Consider the following 24,640-nt stretch of genomic DNA (forward strand, 5'->3'; position numbering starts at 1 on the left):
TTTTCATTAAACAGTTACTGCATCCTGAACTGCATAGAAATACGCGATGGTTGAAAAAGAAATATATATCACTGATGCCCGGTAGCAATTAATAACAGGCATGAGAATATATAATTGTTAAAGGTATCCCTACTTTCCACACCATAGCGAGATGAGAAGGGAGGAAGGACTCATGGGAACAACGTGTGGTGTGAAGAGGTATGCCAAGCATGGCTTTTAGGCCCCTCCATTTCGACTGGAGCAATCTCCTCATAGTAGACATCCTATGAAATTAAAGCAAACAACACTGAATCATATCGAAATCCAAACATTTAATAGGAGTTTATAGTTTCTACACGATCATCACAATATGCAAGATGGTCGGGTTATATCTGTTGTCGAACTGGTGGTGATGCGGCGAGGTGCACTGACATGGGGAAATGGAGGAAGGGTGCATGGCTGCGGGTTTAGGGTAGCCAGTTTGATCCCTGGTTGACATACTGGAGCACTGCAACCTACCTAAGCTGTTTTTTATATTCCAAATACTTTTGGATCGTTGGCCATAATATATACAAACAATACATCCGTTTGTGTAGACAATGGACCTAGCGTATATATAATGAAAATTGTGTTTAAATGCAGAATGACTGCAATGACTGCACTGGGGATAATTTACCCAGGGTTGAGACTCCTACTCACAGGTGGAGCACTACAAGTAGCGTGCTACCAGATTCATAGTGTGGACACTCGCTGCTGTCAGTAACACTTTGCGATGAAGTAGTTAAACTGCATCAAGTATTCGGTTATGAATCATGATACCAGGGGGAATAGTTAAGGTAGGTCCTTTAGCTGAACAGGCAATTATTCTCTTTTATTCAAATTAACTTGCTGTAGCCAAAATGAATTAATTATAAATGACATCGAACTGGGGGAATATTATAAGACTTGCATGAACGATTTATAGAATATGCATTGCTAGTTATGTTGAACTGGAATGGCCAATCTTATATCACTTATATATTACACTAATATTCAGAGCGTGTGTAATTACATAACGTCTCATATTAGCCCATTTCGTAAGGAAACTTTGCATCTCGATAGATACCGGCACCAATTAGACAATGTGCCTCGGACAGGTTCCGCTGCTTCAAAGGTCAAAATCATTCGAAACTAACCCCTGAAACACCTTTCTCAATGCTAACACAATACCATAAGTTAATCGGTACTCATTGCTACGTCTTATTCTTACTATAACCGCAATTACAGCTTGCTTATTTAGTATATAGTCATCATCTGTACACATTACTGCTTGCCACGTAGTAATAAATAAAGGACAAAACATTTGTTCCGATACTGAGCGCTTCAGCCAATCACGTGCATCCTTACAAAGGTTGTAGATTCTGAGTGATCCATTGAAAAAATACGAGTGTTTACTACGGAGCAGCTGCCAGATATCGCCACACACCAGCATATTTGGTTGCACTTTCTTCTTGGCCAACTGTACATACTGTATCTGTGCGAATTTATAAGTGAGAGAATCGCTGGAAAAATCACTAAATCGCCTGTATTTTATCAAAATAATTTACAATAAAACAAAAAAATCATTTTGAGTCACTGTTGTATGATTTTAGTGCGATTTGGGTGCATATTATTTCGTGTTATTCACGAGAGAGAGAGAGAGAGAGAGAGAGATAGTCAAAACAGTTTAGACTCGCCTGCATCGATGTGTACACAAGATAAATAAAAAAAACTATCGGCGCACAGGGGATCCAATGCCTACCGTAAACATTCAACCAACCGCTGATATTCGCTTTGCGATATTCGCAAAGGGTCATTGTGTATGAACAAAAGTCCTTTCGAAACATACACTACTTACTACTGTATATAATATCACACTGGCTGGTCGTATAAGGCATGCACCTGGCAGCAGGGCTACCAGCGTGTGATGAGCTGGCCAATACTTGTCAGTGTCCTTCGTTTCGTGTTATCATAATGATTCGTGCATATAGCGCACCGATACCTTTTTTTTTTTTTTTACCTTGTGTACACATCTGCGTGAATATACGTATGTGTGCATATTTATGAGTGAGGGAAATTTTGTGTATGTGTACTGTACATATGAGCATGTTTCATGTGTGTGTGTGTAATTCACCGGGTCGGTCAGGATCACTTGATGGTCGTGATCGTGTGTGTGTGTGTGTGTGTGTGTGTGTGTGTGTGTGTGAGAGAGAGAGAGAGAGAGAGAGAGAGAGAGAGAGAGAGAGAGAGAGAGAGAGAAATGAAAATGAAAGTGGAGGTGAAAGTGAAGGTGAAAGTGAAGGTGAAAGTAAAAGAAGGGAAGGCAAAAGTGAAGGTGTGAACATAATTGTAGAGGTAAATGTGAAAGTGAGAATGTAATGATGCAAGTGAAGGTGAAAATGAAGATGAAATTGAAAATGAAAATGAAAGTAATAGTAAAAGCAAGTGTAAAGGTGAAGGTGAATGTGAAAGTGAGGTAACATGGAAGTGAATACGAATGCGGATGTGAATGCAAAGTGAACATGAAAACGAGAGTAAAAATGAAACGGAAGATGAAAATGAAGGTGATGACGAAGATGAAAATTAGTGAAGCAGAAATGAAAGTGGAAGCCCCCAGTGCAGGGAGAGAGAGAGAGAGAGAGAGAGAGAGAGAGAGAGAGAGAGAGAGAGAGAGAGAGATAGAGAGAGAAAATAAATACAGAAATGACATAAGCAGCATCCCTTCGATTAAGAAGATAAGGTATGACATCTGTCCGTCCTCTCTCTCTCTCTCTCTTTCTCTTTCATTCCCTCCCTTCTTCCCCCTCCCTCTCTGGGAAGGAGAGAGAGAGAGAGAATAAATACAGGAACGAGACTGGAAAGCCTAGGTGTCATCAGCAGGCACGAATCCCTTCCGATTGAGTAGCAGGGGTTGGGGGGACTTACGGCGATTGCAAGTAACATGTTCACTCCTTGACTGCCAGGAGGTAACTGAATACAAATGCTGGCCCCTGCTACATATCTAGTACCCACCTGTCTCACTCAGAGACCATATTCATGCCCTATATCAGAGAGACACTAAATTTTGTTGAAATTTCACGCAGCTCTTCCGAAGTGAAGGACGCAATCTACCAGCTGGCATTTCCTGAATGCTATACACAACTAAGGATCTAATGTAACTCCAACATCCACTGCCCGACCTCGTATCCCTTTATAGTTCCATCTTAATACAAATTGACTAATCATGGAGACGTAGCACATCCCTGTTGCAAGACCAACATTCAGACAGAAAATATCACTCAGTTCACCAACCACACACACTATAGCCCTAGCGCCCTCAGACATTGGCTACTCTTAATGGCATTCATTAGCTTCCCATTTACTACATATATTCTTAATATTTTCCAAATTCCTTGCCTATCCACTCTGTCATATGCTTGCTCCAAATCCATGAAGGCTGCATACAACAGATTGAGAGAAGTGGTAAGCAAATACCAAGATGGGAGAATTGTGTGTGCCGTAACTGGATGGGAAGAACGCACCGGCAAAGAGAGTGGAAATATCAGTCACACACTGATTTTTTTTGTTTTTAATGGTGACGACGATGATGATGACGATGATGATGATGAGCCACATGAGAGAAACATGATGATAATGATGCTACTAAAATAATGAAAGTCAGTGATACCTGATGCACGCGCCTCCAGTGGTTACATGCTAGATAACTTTCGAATGGAATGCATAATGAAGGCAATTGTTAAGTGCAGCTTGTCCCATTTTCACAGTATCGATAAAATATGTGTTGTGTATGTACTAATGCCATGTGTTATAAAACCATCATCAGCATATTTGTTGCTACACCAACACCAGTAGAACGATAGTCTTGTCTGTGATTTTTTTTTTTTTTTTTCTTTTTAAGATTCCGGTATTATTACCTCGCCCGGTGAGGTATTTGTTTTTGGTCGAGTTTTTGTTTTTTCTTTGTTAGTATTATTACGGAGAAACAGCTAAATGAAATTACATGAAACTTTCAAGATACGTGGGCACTGGTCCCAAAAGAAAGTGCTTAAATTTTGGAGGTAATGGAGTGATACTTAAAGGTCAAAATCAAGGTCACGGATTTCCGGAGGGCTATAATTTGAAATCGGTTGAAGATATATTTACCATTATCATCATACAGGAATTCGCATATGGGCTTTCATTTGGCCCCGAGACTTTTGACCCTGAATGACGTTGAAAGGTCAAACTCAAGGTCACGGATATTCAAATGGAATAATTTGAAACTGGTTGACGATACAGATATTTATTGCTATCATGATATAGGAAGTCTCATATACAGTATGTTTTCATTTGACACCATAACTAACCTCGAGTGAACTTGAGAGGTCAAAAGCAAGAGCGCAGATTCTCAGAGTGTTATATCATGAAAACAGTTGAAAATAAAATAACTGCTTTCGGGCAAGGTATGTTGTGCATGGCACCACTTGCTTCACAGGTTACAATGCATGTTATCTATTTATTTCAGATTGGCCTCAAAACATGCGAAAAGGCTAATCTCACCCAAAGTTCATCATTTGCAACAAGTCTTTTAGCATTAGGGTTGGATACATACAAAATTTCCACTGCCAAATTTACCAATAAAAATAATTACTGAAGTCATACTACAATGAAAGAAAAGCATTTAGAAGCCGAATTCTAGTCGCCCACCAGAATATACTCTTGGGCAACTACAAGATTTTGGTCATACCTTGATACCCTGAAATTTTCATGTTGATAGCTCAAGTCGTTCATGAGATATAATGGTGCTAAAAGTGGGTGATAAAAACTAGTTGACCTTTGGCAGCCATTTTGGTGACCTTGACCACAAGTGCCCATTTTCAAATTCGTCTAAGATTTTGGCCATATCTTGATACCCTGAAGGTTTCATGTTGACAGCTCAAGTCGATCATGAGATATAATGGTGCTAAAGGCAGGCAGTAAAAAACTAGTTGACCTTGGCAACCATTTTGGTGACATTGACCTTGACCCCGAGGGCCCATTTTCGAACTTGCCCAAGATTTTGGCCATATCTTGATACCATGAAGGTTTCATGTTGATAGCTCAAGCCGTTCATGAGATATGATGGGAACACACACCCACCCACCCACACACACACACACACACACACACACACACACACACACAGGCAGGCAAAAACATTATTGCTCCGCCTTCTAATGGTGGGCAATAAAAAGAAAAGCATTCGGGAGCCGAATGCTAATCGTCTGCCAGAATATGCTCTTGGCCATGTCAAAGATTTAGGCCATACCTTCATACCCTAAAGGTTTCAAAGTTGATAGCTCAAGCCGTTCATGAGATGTAATGGTGCTAAGTGCGGATGATAAAAACTACAGTAGTTTACCTTTGGCAGCCATTTTGGTGACCCTGAGCTTGACCCTGAGTGTCCATTTTCGAACCTGGCCAAGATTTTGGCCATATCTTGATACCCTAAAGGGGGGCGCAGTAGCACAGTGGTAGCGCGCTGGACTTGTGATCGGGGGATTGCAAGTTCGAGCCTCGCCCGGGCTGCCGTGCCGGGGGGGGGGGTAGCTCCCTCCTGTAACCCTAGCGGGGCTATATAGTCCAATACAGGGCTTAGCTGGGAGGAACTCCATTTCTCCCATTTTTTTTTTGATACCCTGAAGGTTTCATGTTGATAGCTGAAGCCGTTCATGAGATATAATGGTTCTAAAAGCGCGTGATAAAAACTAGTTGACATTTGGCAGCCATTTTGGTGACCTTGACCTTGACCCTGAGTGCCCACTTTCGAACTTGGCCAAGATTTTGGCCATATCTTGATACCCTGAAGGTTTTATGTTGATAGCTCAAGCCGTTCATGAGATATAATGGGAACACACACACACACACACACACACACACACACACGAAACTTTCAGCAGGGTACTATTCTTGTCCTTATACGGCAATGGATTCACATACTATAGGTATTTTTTCCCAACACAAAATGATATTCATACAGATAAGCTTCGCTTATATACTCAGTTCAGCACCAGATTGTTTCATTCTTGACATCTTTTGTTCAGCCCAACACCGAAGTAATTAACATCCCTAGATACAGACTGTTAAATGTTACCACAATTAACCCTCTTGTTGCTACAACCATCATTGGTATTTCATTCACGCCATGAAGGTTGTCTTTGTTTGCAGTTAAAGACTCCAGTGATGAAGAACTTGACATTAGGAAATATATATATTTGCCTTACTACCGGCATCAGACTATTTAGTCCGATGTATAATATTCGAAATGGATATCATTCAGATATTTTTCTTCAGTTATCCCAAACTCAAGACTAACATCAGCCGGAAAAAAAAAAAAAAAAAGTCTCCACTTCGGGAGGAGGGGAATCGGGTTAGGTTCATGAATGTGGACGAGAGGATGTTGATGGCGAAACAGACGGACCAAAATTTTTATAAAAGCACTGCCGACTGTGAAATACTATGTCGGTGTCCTAGGGTAAAGTAAGAATTTAAGATATGAAATTTTGAGTGGCAGGGTCATTTGTGTAGACGCTACAGTGGCACAAAACATGTTCGAAATTCCCAACAGACCTAGTATGTTGATGCTGAAAAAAAAAAAAAAAAGTGTGTGTATGAGAGAGAGAGAGAGAGAGAGAGAGAGAGAGAGAGAGAGAGAGAGAGAGAGAGAGAGAGTAATGAAGGAAAACTGATTAACAGAAAGATGTGAAGAAGAAGAAGAAAAGGGAATAATACAAAGGGGGGCAAGACAGAATACAATGGAAGAAAGAATAGTGATACAGAAAGGGTGACACGACGTAATTAGAGAATATAAGATGGATTATGGGAAATAACTCGGAGATGAAAAAGAAGAAAGGACAGCGAGAATATATAGAAGGGTAACAGATGGAATGAGTCGGGAATGTAGGCAGGAAAGACATAAATAATGGACAATTATAAACGATAAAATATATATATATATATATATATATATATATATATATATATATATATATATATATATATATATATATATATATATATATATATATATATATAAAATTATTGGACGAGTAAGAAAACGAGATGGACGAGGGAAAAGGAGGAGGGCAGAAATGGAAAATGGGGAAAAGAAGATAGAAGAAAGAACATAGGGAATGTTGGAGAAAAAAAAAAAGAATGAGTGGGAGGATGGACAGAAAGAGAGGAAGATGAAAGAGTGATATAAGGAAAGAAAAAAGGAAAGACGAAAAATTCTTTTTTAAAGAAAATCGAAATCAATAACAAAAGGAAGTACTAGTGTTCGGAAAGCAAGAAGGAAAAACTAAGAGGAAGAATGAAGGAAAGTAGAACGAAATTAATGGGTGCTTGAAGGAATGGAAAAAAAAAAAAAAAAGGAAGCAGAGAGAAAATAAAGCAAGCAAGGGAGAGAGTCAAGAGTCAAGAAAAGCGGAAGGAAGAAAATGCGAACAAAAAGACGAGTAGCCCTATATCCAAGAAGATAAGAATCGGTGCCTAGGAAACTGAAAAAAAAAAAAAAAAGTACCAGCATGAAACACAATTCATCAGCATAAACAGAGATGGAGGGGGAGCAGTAATTAACAGGGGAAAAAGAACAAGAATGTGGGAGATAAGAATGGCAGAAAGAAAAGTATACGAGAAGAAACAGCTGTCATGAGTTCTATCTATCTATCTATCCTAAGTCTACTAATACCAAGTCGGTTCACTTCCTTCTAAAATGGCTCCAAGCTCGCGCAGGGGGCGGAGCATCGGAGTGACGTCGACTGGCTCTGGCTGGCACGAAACACCAGCTCAGTTCAGTTGACTCCTGACCATGATGGAGGGTGGGTGGATGCTCCACTACTCAGACCATGACACATTTTTTTTTTCATTTCGGTGAAGTGAGGGAAGGGACTGAAATGTATGAGGGAAGGCGTGGGGTGTGATGGAAGGCGTAGGAATGTGAGCGAAGCACTTCTTCCCCTGCTTCGTTTTCCCTTGTTATAAATGTTTAAATTGAGTCAGCAGTTTTATAAATTTTTTGTTTCTTAAGCCAACTGACGTCACACACAAGCCACGCCTCCCTGCGCCCTGATGGAAAGTGAACCGACTTGGTATTAGTAGACTTAGTATCTATCTATATACCTAGGCAGCTTCCTCCATGGAAAGGGAGGTAGTGACACGCTCCCAATTTACTCATCAACTCAAAACACAGTCATACGCATCTTAGCCCTAAAGGGGAGACGGGACAGATCCTCACCGCACCATACCGCACGAGGGTCAACTGCGCAGTGCAATCAATGACATCCGCAGCAGGGCCCAACAGCAGAGTTGGTTTACCCCTGCCACATCATAATGGACCCACCCCTTTACCTGCACCTGACCTGATCAGCTGATCAGACAAAATGTGGGAAAATATCCCCTCAGGGCTGCATCATCATTTATTCATTCACAGTTTCTCTCCAATTATTTCTATCACACAGAGCCACTCTTCCTTGCTCAGCAGACATCCCTCTCGCATCCAACACTCTCTTCACACTTTCCATCCATCCTATTCGTGGTCTTCCTCTCAGCCTTACACCCTCACATCAGATCTAGTTATCTTTTTCACCAATCACTCATTATTCATTCTCTCCATATGCCCAAACCATCTCAACACCCTCTGCTCAACTCGATCAGCCAACTTCCGGACAACTCCAGTTCTCCTTCGCACTTCATCATTTCTCACTTGATTCATACGTGTCGCTCCACACATACTCCTCAGACACCTCATCTCCATTACATTCAAACTTTTCCTCTCTGCTACACCCATATTCCATGCATCAGACCCATATAATGCAGTCGATACCACAACGCCCTCATACATCCTACTCTTTACATCCATTCTAAACGAAAGACCTCTAAACACTTTTTTCATTCCTCCCAGCACCTTTCGTACTTCATTCATTCTAAACTTTGCTTCTGCATCTACTCTTCCATCCACAGCAACATGTGACCTTAAATACTTAAAACACTCTACCTCCTCAAGCAACTCACCATTCAAAACTATATTCATCCTCCTACTATGTACCAACCTCACACACTTCATTAGTTTACTCTTATTCTCATTTTCTTTCAATTTCCTCCTTTCACACACCCTTCCAAACTCCTCTACCAACTATCTCAATCTCTCCTCTGAATCAGCCACCAGTGCAGTATCATCCGCAAACAGCAGCTACTTCAGATTCCACTCTCTACCATCATCATTCACCAGACTCAGAGCTCCACCTAACACTCTTGCATTCACCTCCCTTACAACACCATCCATATAAATATTACACAACAAAGGCGACATCACATATCCCTGCAGCAGCCCCACTCTCACGGGAAACCAATTACTCACAGTATTTCCCACTCTTACACACGCTCTACTATTTACATAAAAACTTTTCACTCCTTATAGTAACCTACCATCAAACCCATACAATTTTAAAACAGTCCACAAAGCCTCCCTATCAGTGCTATCAAACGCTTTCTCTACATTCATGAATGCCAAAAACACATCCTTACATTTCGCTAAATTCTTTCACACACCTGTGTCACAACAAACACCTGATCCATGCATCCCCTCCCTCTCGTAAAGCCACACTGCTCATCACTAATCACTCCCTCTGTACCCTCTCTCTTAATTAACACTCCACCATACACCTTACCTACAACACTCAACAGACTTATACCCCTAAAGCTAGTACATTCATACTCAGTACCCTTACCTTTATACAACGGGACCACACAAGCACTTGCCCAGTCAATTGGCACTATACCTTTCACAAAGCACACATTCAATAATCTTACTGACCAGTCAACAATAGTCACTCCACCACCTTTCAGACATTCCACAGCACACCCATCCATACCTGCAGCTTTCCCAATTGTCATCTCCTTTACTGCCTCCTGCACTTCCTCCACCGTGATCAAAGAATCATTAAGCTTTCCTAACACATTTATTCCTTGCACCCATCTATCTGCCACAATCTCAGCCTCCCTTTCCTCCTCTACATTTAACAATCTTTCAAAATACTCTGCCCATCTCTTCCTTATTGCATCCATCTCAATTAACGTCCTTCCATCCTCTGCTTTTACTCACTCTTCCTTCCTAGACTCTGCAGCCACACATCATATGCACTTCTTTCCTCAGCCACAGCCATACTTACTTTCTCGCACCACCATTCACTTCCCTTTCTTACACCACCACCCACTCTCACACCACACACCTCTTCCACATGCCCTGCCACAGCACTCTTAAACAACTGCCATTCCTCCTCCACACTGCCATTCTCCTGATCTTTCGCTGCGTTCCACTCATCTTTCAGTTTCTCCTAGTACTCTATCATTTTCTCTCTTTTATCCAACTCACCCACTTTCAAAACCTCCTTGCCACACCTAACTCTCCTAGCTTTCACCCATCTCTTACCTACTTTCAGCTTTCCCTCCATCAGGTAGTGGTCAGACATACCTCCACCCTCCCCTCTCAAAACTCTTACATCCAACAATCTTCCTATTTCATTCCTGTACACAACCACAGTCCATCAATGCTCTATCAACAACCCTTCCACCCTTCTGTCTCACCCATGTATAATTAAAAATATCTTTCTTTTCAAACAAAGTATTTCCAATCACCATCTCTCGCTCAGCACACATCCCTATCGTTCGTTCCCCATTTTCATTTCTTCCAGGCACACCATGCATACCAACTACACCTTCAACTGCTATACTTCCCACTCTAGCATTCACATCTCCCACCATTACCGCATTCACATTCTCTCCAAAACTCTGCATACACTCATCAACATCATTCCGGAATGACTCCCTCTCTCCTTCATCCCTTTCACTACCAGGCCCATATGCACTGACAAATACCCACATCTCACGTTCAAATTTCGCTTTCACCCACATCAGTCTTGATGACACCTCCTTCCATTCAATCACACACTGCTGTACTTCCGGGCTCACTAACAAGGCATGAGTTCAGGATATATATATATATATATATATATACTGTATATATATATATGTGAAAAATTCGCACACGAGTTCCATAAACTCAGTGAAAACTAAACATGATTAGAAATGGGGACTGGAAGAGGAGAAACGACAAAAATACACAAATAATACCTTCATAAATGGAATAGGTATACCGCTGAAAGTTCTGAGGAACTCGCTCTCTCTCTCTCTCTCTCTCTCTCTGCCCGACTTGAAAAAGAGTAAGTCTGGCCCGAAGCTGTTGCATTCTCACAACAATTAGAGTTTTAGTATGAGGGTAAAATTCTTCTATCAGAATAATTCACGGCATTGTGAAACGAAGGAACTGTGTGTCGGCTTTTCTTCTCCGGCGCCTTCCTGGTAAGACGGATAGCAGCGAACATGTGCAAAAAATAAATAAATAAACAACGAGGGACATCAAGCAAGACTGGCCAAACAGATGTTCGTATTGCACGGTGAAGAATGGCGAATTAAAGGAAAGTATGACAAATAAAATGTTGCTTTCCTACCTTAAGCAGGTGGCAACAAAAGAAAAGAGATGCGTGAGACGAAAGTAGGTACAACGACCATAACTTCTTCCTGATACATTTCGTCAGTCTGATTCAAAATGTGTGATAGCCTAGAGTCCAGGAGAACCAGACAGGTTGTAGTGGCCATCTGAACGTGGTGGAGGTGATGGTGGTAACTGTGCTAATTGTAGCGGATGGTATGGTATGATGGTCGTAGGAGTAGTACATATGATGGACTGTGGTGTGCTAGTTGTACTTTTTAGGGATGATGGTGGTGGCAATAGTATCTGGTATGGATGGTAGTGGTAGTAGTCCTTGATATCGGTGGTGGTAGAACATATGATGGATGACGGTGGTGATAGTAGTACTTATGATGATCGGTGGTGGTGGTAATAGTAAGTGTTATGGATAGGGATGGTGGCAGTAGTAATTGGGGTGGACGGTGATGGAAATGGTAGGGTTACTTATGGCGCACAGTGATGTGGTCGTGGCAGTGTTGCTCATGGCGCATAGCGGTGTGTGGTAAATGTTATTGTGATGGGTGGCAGGGTGCGATCGCGGTAACTGTGGTAAGTGATAGGGTATGATGGAGGTAACTGTGGTGGGCTGTATGGTGTAGTGGTGGCAACTGTGATTGTTGGTGGAGGATGGTGATGCACATTGTGGTGGTGGGTGGGGTGTGGAGTACTAGTTATGGTGGTTGGTGCGGGATAATGGTGGTAGTTGTGGTGGTTGGTGGGGGATAATGGTAGCTGTGGTGATTGGTGGGGTGTGGTTTTAGTTATGGTGGTTGATGGGATGTAGCGGTAATAGTTTGGATGGTTTGTAGGCGTGAGGTTGTGGTAGTTTTGGTGCTCTCTCTCTCTCTCTCTCTCTCTCTCTCTCTCTCTCTCTCTCTCTCTCTCTCTCTCATTTGTTTGTTTTTAAGGACTTGTAAGGAGCACGTGTCAAAGAGCTTCAGCTATTGACTTGGTCTGCATTTTTCTTTCGGAGTTCCTCCATCCTTTGCCTAAACTGGATGAAGACAAGGAGAAAAGAAAAAAGAACGGACAGCGAGAAGGAGAAAAGGCGGGTGACGGAAAGAGGGACGTAGGGAATAAACACAGGTTAACTGTGCAAAGTAGTGGGACCAGAGTATGGATCTGAAAAAATACAACATAAAGGATAAGTAAAGGATGGAGAAATGAAGGATGAGCAAATAAAGAATGCATGCAGAGGGGATTCGAAGGCAACGCAGGGAGGCAAAAATGTAAAATAAGTGATACTGAAAAGAAACGGAAGGAAGAAGAATGTAAACAAGGAAAAGGATAGGAGGGAGAGTAGAAGACAGACAGAAACAAGCAACTATTTCTTTCATTACCGTAAGAACCACAATTATTAGGACTAAAAGCTTTGTCATGAATACATACGCCATCCAGCATATAGTGCTGGTATCATGCTGCAGCTGGCCTCCTATTCCTTCACTGAATATATTGAGCACATGTTACTGAATCTCTCTAGCTTATAATTACAACAACATTAACTTGATGTCACTGAGTCACTGCTGCACACAGATTGATGTTGAAGAAATGGATAACTTTAATGATGATGGAGGTGATGGTGATAATGATGATGACTATGACGATGATGACGTTAATAACAATGATAACATTAATACTGCTAATGGTGATGATGATGACGATGACGATGATGATATTAATAAAAATGATAACAATACTGCTGATGGTGATGATGATGATGATGATGATGATGATGTGCACATATTACAGGTGTCCTCAGTCTTACTGTTCTACAACTTCTTTATGGAGGATGAGGTTGAAGTAACTGATAACAGTAATGACGATGATGATTCTCCATCAAAGTTATCTATACTCACTTGCCTGCCCATTACCACCTTACCACAAGCACAGTACATTTCTACACCTACCTTTACATAATACATACATTATGATATTTCTGTACCGACTTGACGCAACCAGTAATACATAAATTATTCGTTTTGTACTTTTGACCGTACGTTTCCCGAAGTTTAGTAGTCCCCCTGCACCATACGCATCTTCAAATATCACCAATTCGTCACTGATATCCACCACCATGCCAGGGTTGTTTCATTTACAACGAATGTGTTGACATTTTTTTTTTTTTTAATATGTCGATGGGGAGCGTGTTTTAAGGAAACGATTCAACAGAATGTTCCATGTCTCAGCCTAGGATCAGACTCGCCTCCTTTCAGAGTTAAGAATTAAAGGCAGTGAGATGCAGATAAGACAGCAGGCGGAAATCAAGGAGGCAGAAGAGATAAATTAGAATAATAAAGTATGGAATGAGAACATGGAAAAGAAAATTCGTGAAACTATTAGAAAAAAATGGAGGGAGGAGATGAGTGGGAAGAATCAAGGTGTCAGGCCCATCGAAGTGCGTCTAATGGTGTGTGACGGTAGTGGGGGGTGGGCTGTAGTGGGAGGAGGGAAGAGGTATGTGGAGACGGCAGGGGAGGCAGGTGAGGGGAGGATAAGAAGGAACATGGGGAGAAGTAAAGAAGAGGTAGGAGAGGGAGGAAAAGGATTAGGGGTGACGAGAGGGAGTAATTTTTGGAGGGGGAGGAGAGGGAGGCATGTGATGAAAGATGTAGAAGCGGAATGGAGAGGAAGGAAAAAGAGGAGAGATGAGGGAGGGGTAGAACAAGGGTGGAAATGTGGGAATGGATGGAGAACAGAGAAGAGAAGGACGAATATGGAGGGGGAGAGGAGAAAGAAGACTGCTGAGAGGGGTGAGGGAGTGAGGAAGAGAGAGAGGAAGGTAGTGACGATTTGGAGGAGTGGAGGGAAAGAGGAAGGGACGATGAGACGGGAGAGGGAAACTGGAGTGAGAGGACAAGTGAAGAGGGAAGAAGAGGAAGGAGATAATTAAGCATCATGAAGTGTGGTAGATAAAGGAATACATGGGTAAAATGACGAAATGGGTGAATGAGAAAGAAAAACTGTAGCCGAACAACCTGGAATGCCATACAGACGCGGTGGTCAGCTTAATGATAATGGAGTGGAGAGGCAGGAACTGAGCGGTAGGGAAGAAGGTAGGTAGGAAGAGTGGAAAGATAAAGAAGAGAGATAGAAGAGAAGAGAGTGATAGAGGCAAGGAAAACGGAGAAAAGGTAAGACTTGGGAAAAGAAAAACAAGCGAAGGGAATTAGAAAGACCGATAAAGGGGAAAGGACTACACAGGATTACACAGGAAAGCAAACAGCAACAGACCTTATGGTCCTTTCGAGGCTGCTTGTTAGAGAAAACTATGACTACAAGATCTAACTCTACATGTTGAAGTATAAGGATAGTAAAGCAAGAAGGCTCCCCCCACCACCAAACCCTCCAGGAAAAAGTGAGAAAAACCACCATGCAGCATGGAAAAACTGACATGGAAATTTTATAGGAAACACTGGAAAGGAAAAGTCACATTCTATAATACTTTATCTATAAGCTACCCGATAGAGTAACCTGAAAGAGAAAGTAAACAAATAAAATAATAGTTACGGCATGACATTATAAACCGGTTACATTGAGTTAATGGGAAGTCTGTGGACATAACGTGGAAGCTACCCACTGCACAGTGTGGATGTTTAGGAGTGGTGCAGCAGCCTTGCCTGGCGCTTTTAAGGTAGGCAGCAGTCAATCAGGCCCTAGCTCCGTTTGCTCCACTGAGACAAGGAACTCTCCCATGTGGGACAAGTACACAAGTTTCATCCTGAAGCAGTGACCCCTGGTACATTAAAAAAATCCCGATGGTGGTCACTTGACTAACAGGGATCCTCAGTGATCCACAGCCCATCACAGGTCGAAAGTAAGAGTAGTGACCGTTAACTCAGGGTTATCTGTACAGATCCTACTCTGTGCTTATATTGCTTTCTTTGCACTGGGGAGATTGAAAAGTATATAGGACGGGTGTCTTAGATAAAAGGGGACTGCACAGTGCACAGTGTGGATGTGCAATGCACAGAGTGGATGTTTAGGGGTGGTGCGGCAACCTTCCCTGGCGCTTTTTAGGTAGGCAGCAGTCAATCAGGCAATAGCTCCATTCACTCCACTGAGACAAGGAACTCTCCCATGTGGGACAGTACACAAGTTTCATCCTGAAGCAGTGACCCCTGGTACATTAAAAAAATCCCGATGGTGGTCACTTGACTAACAGGGACCCTCAGTGATCCACATCCCATCACAAGTCGAAAGTAAAAGTAGTGACCGTTAACTCAGGGTTATCTGTGCAGATCCTAATCTGTGCTTACTGTATATTACCTCATTTGCTTTGGGTAAATCGAAAAACGTATAATGACGTGACGTGACGCTATGTTAAGTTTACGGGGTGTCCTGTAGACACGAGGGGATTGCACAGTGTGGATGTTTAGGGGTGGTGCGGCAGCCTTGCCTGGCGCTTTTAAGGTAGGCAGCAGTCAATCAGGCCCTAGCTCCATTCACTCCACTGAGACAGGGAACTCTCCCATATGGGACAAGTACACAAGTTTCATCCTGAAGCAGTGACCCCTGGTACATTAAAAAAATCCCGATTGTGGTCACTTGACTAACATGGACCCTCAGTGATCCACAGCCCATCACAGGTCGAAAGTAAGAGTAGTGACCGTTAACTCAGGGTTATCTGTGCAGATCCTAATCTGTGCTTATATTGCTTTGTTTGCACCGAATAAGTTGAAAATGTATAATATCGTGACGCAACACTATGTATGGGTACATTGTTTACGGGGTGTCTTGTAGACTAAAGGGGCATGAACTTACATGTACCGTAGCTATAAAAGCAAGTTATTCGGACAGAAAAAGAGTCAGCTGAGGATTTTCGTGCAAATACTTGTCTAATTTGTTTTTGAATGTCTCAATTGAGATACTGTTCACGGTATCTGAGGGTAATTTGTTCCAGATATTTACAACTCTGTTAAAGAAGAAGTATTTTGCTTCGTGGGATTGGAATCGCTTTCCCATGATTTTGCAGCCATTACTTCTGGTTTGACTCGACCAGTCTATATCAAAATATTTATTCATGTCTAAGTTGTCATATCCCTTCATGATTTTGAAAACTTCAAAAAGGTCCCCTTTTAACCTGCGCTTCGTTAGGCTAAATAATTTAAGTTCTTCAAGGCGTTCCTCATATGGTTTGTTTCTAAGTCGTGGTATCATTTTTGTGATTCTTCGCTGAATTTTCTCTAATTTTTCAATTTCCTTTCTGTAGTACAGAGACCAGAATTGCACACAATACTCAAGATGGGGGTGCACTAGCGAGTTGTACAAGGCAAGTATGACTTTTTCCGATTTAAACTCGAAAGTTCTTCCAATAAAACCCACTAGCTTGTTTGCAATTTTAACCGCATCGGTACACTGCTTGCTTGGTTTTAGGTCATTTGATATTATCACACCAAGATCCTTTTCACTGTCTGTACTTGATAACTGAATATTGTTCTTTTTGTAATTTGCATGGACATTGTTACTTCCAATGTGAAGTACTTTACATTTATCTGTGTTGAATTTCATTTGCCATTTTTCTGCCCAGCTTGCTAAAGTATTAAGGTCATTTTGTAACTGCTGCCACTGTAATTTTGAAGTGACTTTACTGGTTATTTTAGTATCATCTGCAAATTTGGATACTTTACAATTTAGACCTTCATCAATGTCATTTATATAGATAATAAAAAGTATCGGCCCAAGTACTGAGCCTTGGGGAACGCCGCTGATCACATTACGCCATTTGGATTCCTTTCCGTTTATCACAACTCTCTGTTTTCGGTCTGACAGCCAGTCTTGTAACCATTTTTGCGTCTTTCCTTTTATTCCATGTGCTTCTATTTTTCTCATGAGACGCTTGTGAGGGACAGTGTCAAATGCTTTCTGAAAGTCGAGGTAAATTATATCTACTGCTCTTGAGTCATCGTATGATTTGTAAACATCATGGAAGAAGTCCAGTAAGTTAGTTAAGCATGAACGACGATGTCTGAATCCATGTTGCGAGTCTTTAATTATATTATTTTCTTCTAGATAATTAACTATTTTATCTCTTATGATTTTTTCCATTAACTTGCACACTACTGATGTTAAGCTGATTGGTTTGTAATTTCCTGGGTGCGACTCATTTCCTTTTTTGAAAATTGGTGTTACATTTGCTAGTTTCCATTCGCATGGAACTTTCCCAGTACTTAATGATTTATTGAATAAGACAGAGAGTGGCAGCAGTAACTCATGTTTTGCTTCTTTGAGAATTCTCGGTGATATTTTATCGGTGCCAGGGGTTTTGTTTATGTCCGTACTATTTATGGCTGAAAGGATATCGTTATTATGGATAGCATAGTTACTAAGGACTGTGCTATTTGCTTGGTTTGTGGGTAACAGTAGGTTTCTGGTGGTGTTTTCTACTGTAAAAACAGACGCAAAGTAATCGTTAAGAATGTTTGCCATTTCGACCTCATTTTCAGTGTGTTTGCCATTGTTTGTTTCTAGAGGACCTATTGATGTAGTCATAACCTTTTTCTTTCTAATGTAACTGTAAAATTCTTTAGGATTTGATTTGCACGTATTAGCAATGTGGATCTCCAGTGCTCTTTTGCTTTGTTTAATAAGTCTTTTCGATATGCGGCGTAGATTATCGTACTGTAATTTATCATCATTATTTTGTGTAGCTTTATATTTATGGTATGCCTGTTTTTTGGCTATTAAGTTACTTTTTATTTCACTGGACCACCACTTTGGTTTACTATTTCCAGCTGGACGTCTGCTACGTAGTGGCACACATGACTTTATCACTTCATTAAATTTTTCGGTGAATATTTCCCATGCTTGGTTTATGTCATCGGTTTCAGACATTTGATTCCAATCTGCAGTTGCAAGTAGCGCTCTGAGCCTGTTGAAATTAGCTCTACGATAATCTGGGACCTTTTCTTTGCTCTCCGTTTCTTTTACTTTTTCAGTAGTAATATTAAACTGTATAGTTCGATGATCACTGGAACTAAACTCAGGTCCTATTTCAACGTTGTTGACTAGGTTATCATTTGTAGTCAAGATTATGTCTAGGATATTGTTTCCTCTCGTTGGGTATTCTACGTGTTGGGAAAGGGCGCTTTCTTGAAGATTCGTATAAAGCTCTTGTCCTGAGTGTGCCCTCAGTGGTTCACCCCACTTTGTTACCGGTAGATTAAAGTCTCCAAAAATTACGCTATCCTCTTGACAACAAATTTCCGCAATTTGATCATAAAGTTTTTCATCTGTCTCAGTTGACTGTGCTGGAGGACGATAGATGAGACATATATTTATTTTGTGTGAATTAATACTTAGCTGAACATAACTGGCATCTATGTTGGTAATACTGGGTTTGGATAGCACAAGGGGATGGAGACTAGTTTTCACATATAGTAAAACACCGCCACCAGCTCGATGTGGTCGCTCACAGCTGAAAATATTGTACCCTGTTAGTGAGTATTCCGCTAGAAAGTCACGGTCAGATGTGTTAATCCAGGACTCTGTGATGCCAATGATGTCATAATTTTCTAGGTAAATTAGAGATTCTAAATCCTCAAACTTGTTACGTAGACTACGTGCGTTAGCATAGCAGACCTTAATTTCGTTCTGAACAGTTGGTGATCTGACTTTGTGGGTATTTACGTTAAGGTTACTGTTCCTGGACGTGCCGCGTTTTTTTATCTGAAGAGGGCGACTTTATCGTGTAGAAGTCTACCTAGCCGTGCCGCTCCTACTGAGTTCAACTGGAGACCATCTTTCTGGAATAGAGTATGTTGCTCATAAAACTGGTCCCACAGATTGACGAAGTCGACTCTCTCTTGCGTGCAGAGAGATTTGAGCCGGTTATTTGTGCTGAAGGCCTTATCATAGAAACTATTTTCTGCCTTGATCCTTGGGAGAATACCAGATATTATCACATTAATGGACTTGGTTTTGAATCGTTTGATCATTTCATGATACTTTGCTAGCAATTCCTCTGATCTATTGCGCGTCAGATCATTTGTACCAACATGGATAACGTATAGAGTTTGATCATTTGCGTCTTTTGTGACCTCATCGCAGGCTTCTGTGATATCACATAGTCCACCTCCTGGAAAACAGTACCTCTTTCTGCTGATGGGGGTGCGTCCACAAAATTCCTCCAGGTGACTGCTTACAATTGAGTCCCCAATAAGCCTTGTTTCTTCTGTCTCATTAACCGCTTCGGCAAGGATCTGGTAGCGATTATACGTAGTTATGGGAAGATGCTTCCTCGTATCTTTTCCGGGTTTTGCGCCATTTCTTACCATAGTAAAGGGGACTTCACTTGGCGAGGAATGTACTGAATCGCTGGGTGAGGAAGATACTGATACACTATTATTTGTGACTGCCTGATGGGCGGGGGCTTGTACGAGCTCAGTTTGTACGCTTCTTCCTTCTCGAGTGCTGTTGCTGACTCTTACATTTGCCACTACAAACTCTTTCAGTGTCTCAAACTCTGCCTTGAGTTCCCTGTAATTTCTCTGCGATTCAGCTAAACCATTTTCTAGATCTTTTCTCAAGATGCATAGTTTGCACACAGGCGTCGAAAGTAATTCGAAAAATACTGAGCCGCAAAGCGACCAGTACACTCCTGGCAGACCTTCAGGTTAGATGGCATTTTGCAGCAATATTTCCACAATCCCACACAAATAAAAAATAATATACAACTGGTTAATGGATGTTGTTACAAATGGTCAATTTACTCTATATATGAGATATTGAATTTCTAGGGAGATTCACTTACTTTTTATATATTATCTTCCTTTACCAGTATAAAAAGAATAGAAAATCTACCTGCTATGGCACAATCCAACCTACATGAATTCTTTTACCAGTGTAAAAAGAACAGAAAATCTGCTTGCTATGGTACAACCTACCTTACCATGAACTGTGTAAAATGAAAAGGGAATCTACTTGCTATGGTATGATCTAGCTTACCATGAATTGTGGAAATACACCATACACTGATTCACTGGAAAAAAAGGAAAAAAAAAAATAACAATGGAATGTTGGGGAAAAAATCAAAATAAAAACCTAGCTTCTCTCAGTGAACAACTGAAAATAAAAATAATATACAACTGGTTAAGGGATGTTGTTAAAAATGGACAATTTACTCTATAAATGAAATATTGAATTTCTAGGGAGATTCACTTACTTTTTATATACTATCTTCCTTTAACAGTATAAAAAGAATAGAAAATCCACCTGCTGTAGCACAAGCCAACCTACATGAATTCTTTTACCAGTGTAAGAGTAGAAAATATGCTTCCTATGGTACAACCTAACTTACCATGAACTGTGTAAAATGTAAAGAAAATCTACTTGCTATGGTATGATCTAGCTTACCATGTATTGTGGAAGTACACCATAAACTGATTCACTGGGAGAAAAAGGAAAAAAGAAAATAACAATAGAATGTTGGGGAGAAATCAAAATAAACACCTAGCTTCACTCAGTATGAAGAGAATGTAGGGGGAAACGGGAGTGGAAGAGGCTACCCATATGGAGGAAATGAACGATGGACAGTAAGAGAGTGTAGTCGTTTGGATAGGGGGTAATTGGTCTCCTCAGTCCAATGACCTTGTTTTATCTATGTCTGTCCGTCTGACTGTCTCTCTGTCTGTCTGTTTGTCTCTGTCTCTCTCTCTCTCTCATTCATCATCATCATCCGGACCTCCTTTCCCACCCAAGGGCAGGGTGGGGAGTAGCAATGTCCAGACAGCACAAACTTGCCCAATCCAATAAGCCACGCTTCCATTCACTCATCATCCAAGCCCGCGGAATCCTGGCTGTACCGGATACACCAGAAACATTCACCACATTATGTAGCTTCACAAACGTATCCGATTGAGTCAATCCGGACGCTGCCACGCTCACAAGGGGTGCCAAAATCCCTGATCATGCACACTTCTCCGCACAACATTCATCCGGTTCCCTAGCCTCACCGACTTCCAAACCTCTCTTCCTCAGACACTTTTCCACCATTTCTCTCCACCTTCTCCTTGGCCTACCTCGCCTCCTCCCTCCTTCAATTTCGCTCAGATATACCTTTTTCGCCACTCTATTGTTATCCATTCTTTCCACATGACCATACTGTCTCATGACACTCCCTTCGATTCTGGTGTCCACAGACTTCCTCACTCCACACCTTTCACGAATCACATTATTTCGTATCCTATCCACTCTCTGTACTCCACATACATTCCTCAGAGGTCCCATCTCCACTCCTCTTACTCTAGATTTTTCATTTTCATGTCACACCATAGTCTCACACCCATATGTTAAAGTTGGCACTAACACTCCCTCATGTAAGCCTCGTGCAGCTGCAACACTCACGCCTCTGTTTCTTATCAAGCCCTTCATTGCACTAACTGCTTTTCTTCCTTGTGTCGTTCTACTTTCAACTTCTTTTGCACATTTTCCTCTCTTTTCTGTTCCTGTACCCAAGTATTTGAACTCTCTCACCAAATCCAGTCTCTCTCCATTCACTGTGACATCACACTGAGAGTCACTTTCTCTCTCAATAACCATCACTTTACTCTTATTCTACATTTACTCTCAAGGCACGACGCCCACAGACATCAGCAAAACTCTGCACTAGCCTACCAAGTTCTTGTCAGGTACTTGCAAGCAGTACTGCATCATCAGCATACAACAAATTTGAGATATTCCATCTATCCCCATTCATTACCAGTGCCATCCCTCTCTCCATTACTTGTGTTTTTACTTCTCTCATCACCCCATCCATATATATATATTGAACAACCATGGGGACATTTGTCGCACGCCCACACCGATCGTCAACCATTCACTCAGATGGCCATTAACCCTTACACATGCTTCGCTACCATCATAAAAAAATCTTGACAGCACCTAGCAGCTTACCATCTACACCGTACATGGCGCAAAACTTTCCACAATCCCTCTCTGTCTACTTTGTCGTATAAATGCCATAAACACCGTATGGTCCTTCTCATAAGCCTTCTCTGCTATCTGTCTCACTGCAAGGACTTGATCCACACATCCTCTGCCATTCCAAAAGCCACCCTATTCATCACACACTAGGACTTCTGATATCTCTCTTACTTTCTCTGTAATAATTCTTCCATATACCTTCCCTACCACACTCAATAAACTTATGCCACGATAATTCTTGCACTCACTTCGCTCACCTTTATTGTTGTACAGCATTACAATCACATCCTTTTTCCACTCCGCAGGGACAGTTTCACTCATTCATGCTTTTACATATATCCAGCAAGCACTTCATTCCACACTCTCCACTACACTTAAGCATTTCTGCATACGTCTCATGAACCCCAGCTGCTTTCCCATTTTTCAGCCTCTTCACAGCACTCTTCACCCGTGCGAGTGTCACGTCTCCTGGCATTGCATTGCTTCTCTGCACGCCCCCAGAACCAATCATGTTTACAGCCGCTCTGCTCTCTCTATTCCCATTCATCAGGCTTTCAAATAATTCTTTCCATCTGGTTCTTCCTTCATCTCCATGGATTAATAATCTACCACTTGCATCCTTCACACCATCACATTTCTTTCCGATTCTACATTTCCGCACCTGTTTCCAGAATAACTTCCTATTTTCAGAGTAGTTCGCATTCATTTTTCTTCCCAGATCATCATTTACCTCCTCCTTTTTCCTCTTCACTAGTTTCTTTACGTGCTTCTTGCTCTCAGTATACTCAGTTCTTATTTCAACTGAACCCCTATCCTGTAACCACTTTAGCCACTTCTTCCTCTTTTCCTCCACCGCTCTCTTAACCTCCTCATCCCACCATGCAGTACCCTTCTTCTTTGTTGATACTCTAGCCACACCACACACCACTTTAGCATTCTTAACTAAGCAATCCCTATATGCATTCCACAGGCTGTCCAGATCCAATTCATTCCAGTTCACTGATTCTAACCCGTCCTCTACTTTGGTCCTATAATCATCTGCCATTTCTTTGACCCTCAGCCTCTCAACTTTCAGTTTCTCCCTGACTGCTCCTCTCTCTCTTGATCCACCTCACTCCTCTCAGCTTGATCTTGCATACCACAATTATATGATCTGACAGACCTCCACACCGTCCTTTCATGGCCTTCGTATCAGCAACCATTCCCATCATCGACCTCACTACTAGCATGTAATCAATCAGGCTTCTTTCAACACGATCCCCGTTTCCTCTATACCGCGTATGTTAATGTGCATCTTTGTGTTTGAAATACGAATTACAAATGCACAACCTCCTCTCCTGACACATATCCTTTGGTCTCTTCCCATTATCATTTTCTCCTGGTACGCCATGACAACCCATTATGTCATCCACAGGATCAGTGCCTACTCTTCCGTTCATATCCCCCATCACGATCACTTTATAGCTCCTGGGCATTTCTCCCACTACTTCACCAAGCTCACCCCAAAACCTGTCCTTCTCTCTCTCACTCCTATCCTCACATGGTGCATACGCTGCAATCACTGCCACTTTAACCTTCTCAAACATGAACTTGACGTACATACACCTCGAGCTGACACACTTGTAGTCTCTCATTCCACTCTGCCACACCTCATTCTTCAACAAAGCAACTCCTTCCTTACATCTTCCTCTCCCATTCATTCCCGATCTTACACATTTCACACCCTCCCACTCCTCCACTTCGCACCCTTTCATCTTCGTTTCACACAGTGCCATCACGGCACATCTCGCACTCTTGAACACATTCACCACTTCCACCCTCTTGCTCACCTCATTCACACCTCTCACATTCCACATGGCCACGTGAGTCTGCCCATTTGATTGGGGTCCTGGGCAGGTATTGGGCCCTCCGAGGCTCTCTGAAACGACTACCTTGATTAAAAGTGATTTTGGACAGGGGAAACTGGGGGACACTTGACCTCACCAGAAACCCCAGTTATATGGTTACCACCCAGCGTAGAGTTCATATGGCATCACTCTACATTGAGTGAGTGGATGATGCGTGCCTCCACCTACCACATATACATATACATATACTGTATATATATATATATATATATATATATATATATATATATATATATATATATATATATATATATATATATATATATATATA

General features: G+C 41.6%; 1 protein-coding gene across 1 annotated transcript in view; it reads right to left on the minus strand.

Moving 5' to 3' along the window:
- Positions 1-674: 674 nt before the first annotated feature.
- The window catches only part of LOC145407099 (uncharacterized), a 51,251-nt gene continuing 27,285 nt past the window's right edge, over positions 675-24,640 (minus strand). The window contains exon 3 of the mRNA XM_080278122.1: positions 675-765. Within this exon, the coding sequence (XP_080134248.1) occupies positions 675-765 (91 nt within the window). The remainder of the gene's footprint in view (positions 766-24,640) is intronic.

This window comes from Coenobita brevimanus, chromosome 72 (assembly GCF_032717465.1).
Source record: "Coenobita brevimanus isolate Jiangsu-jjx chromosome 72, ASM3271746v2, whole genome shotgun sequence".
NCBI classification, from domain to species: domain Eukaryota; kingdom Metazoa; phylum Arthropoda; class Malacostraca; order Decapoda; family Coenobitidae; genus Coenobita; species Coenobita brevimanus.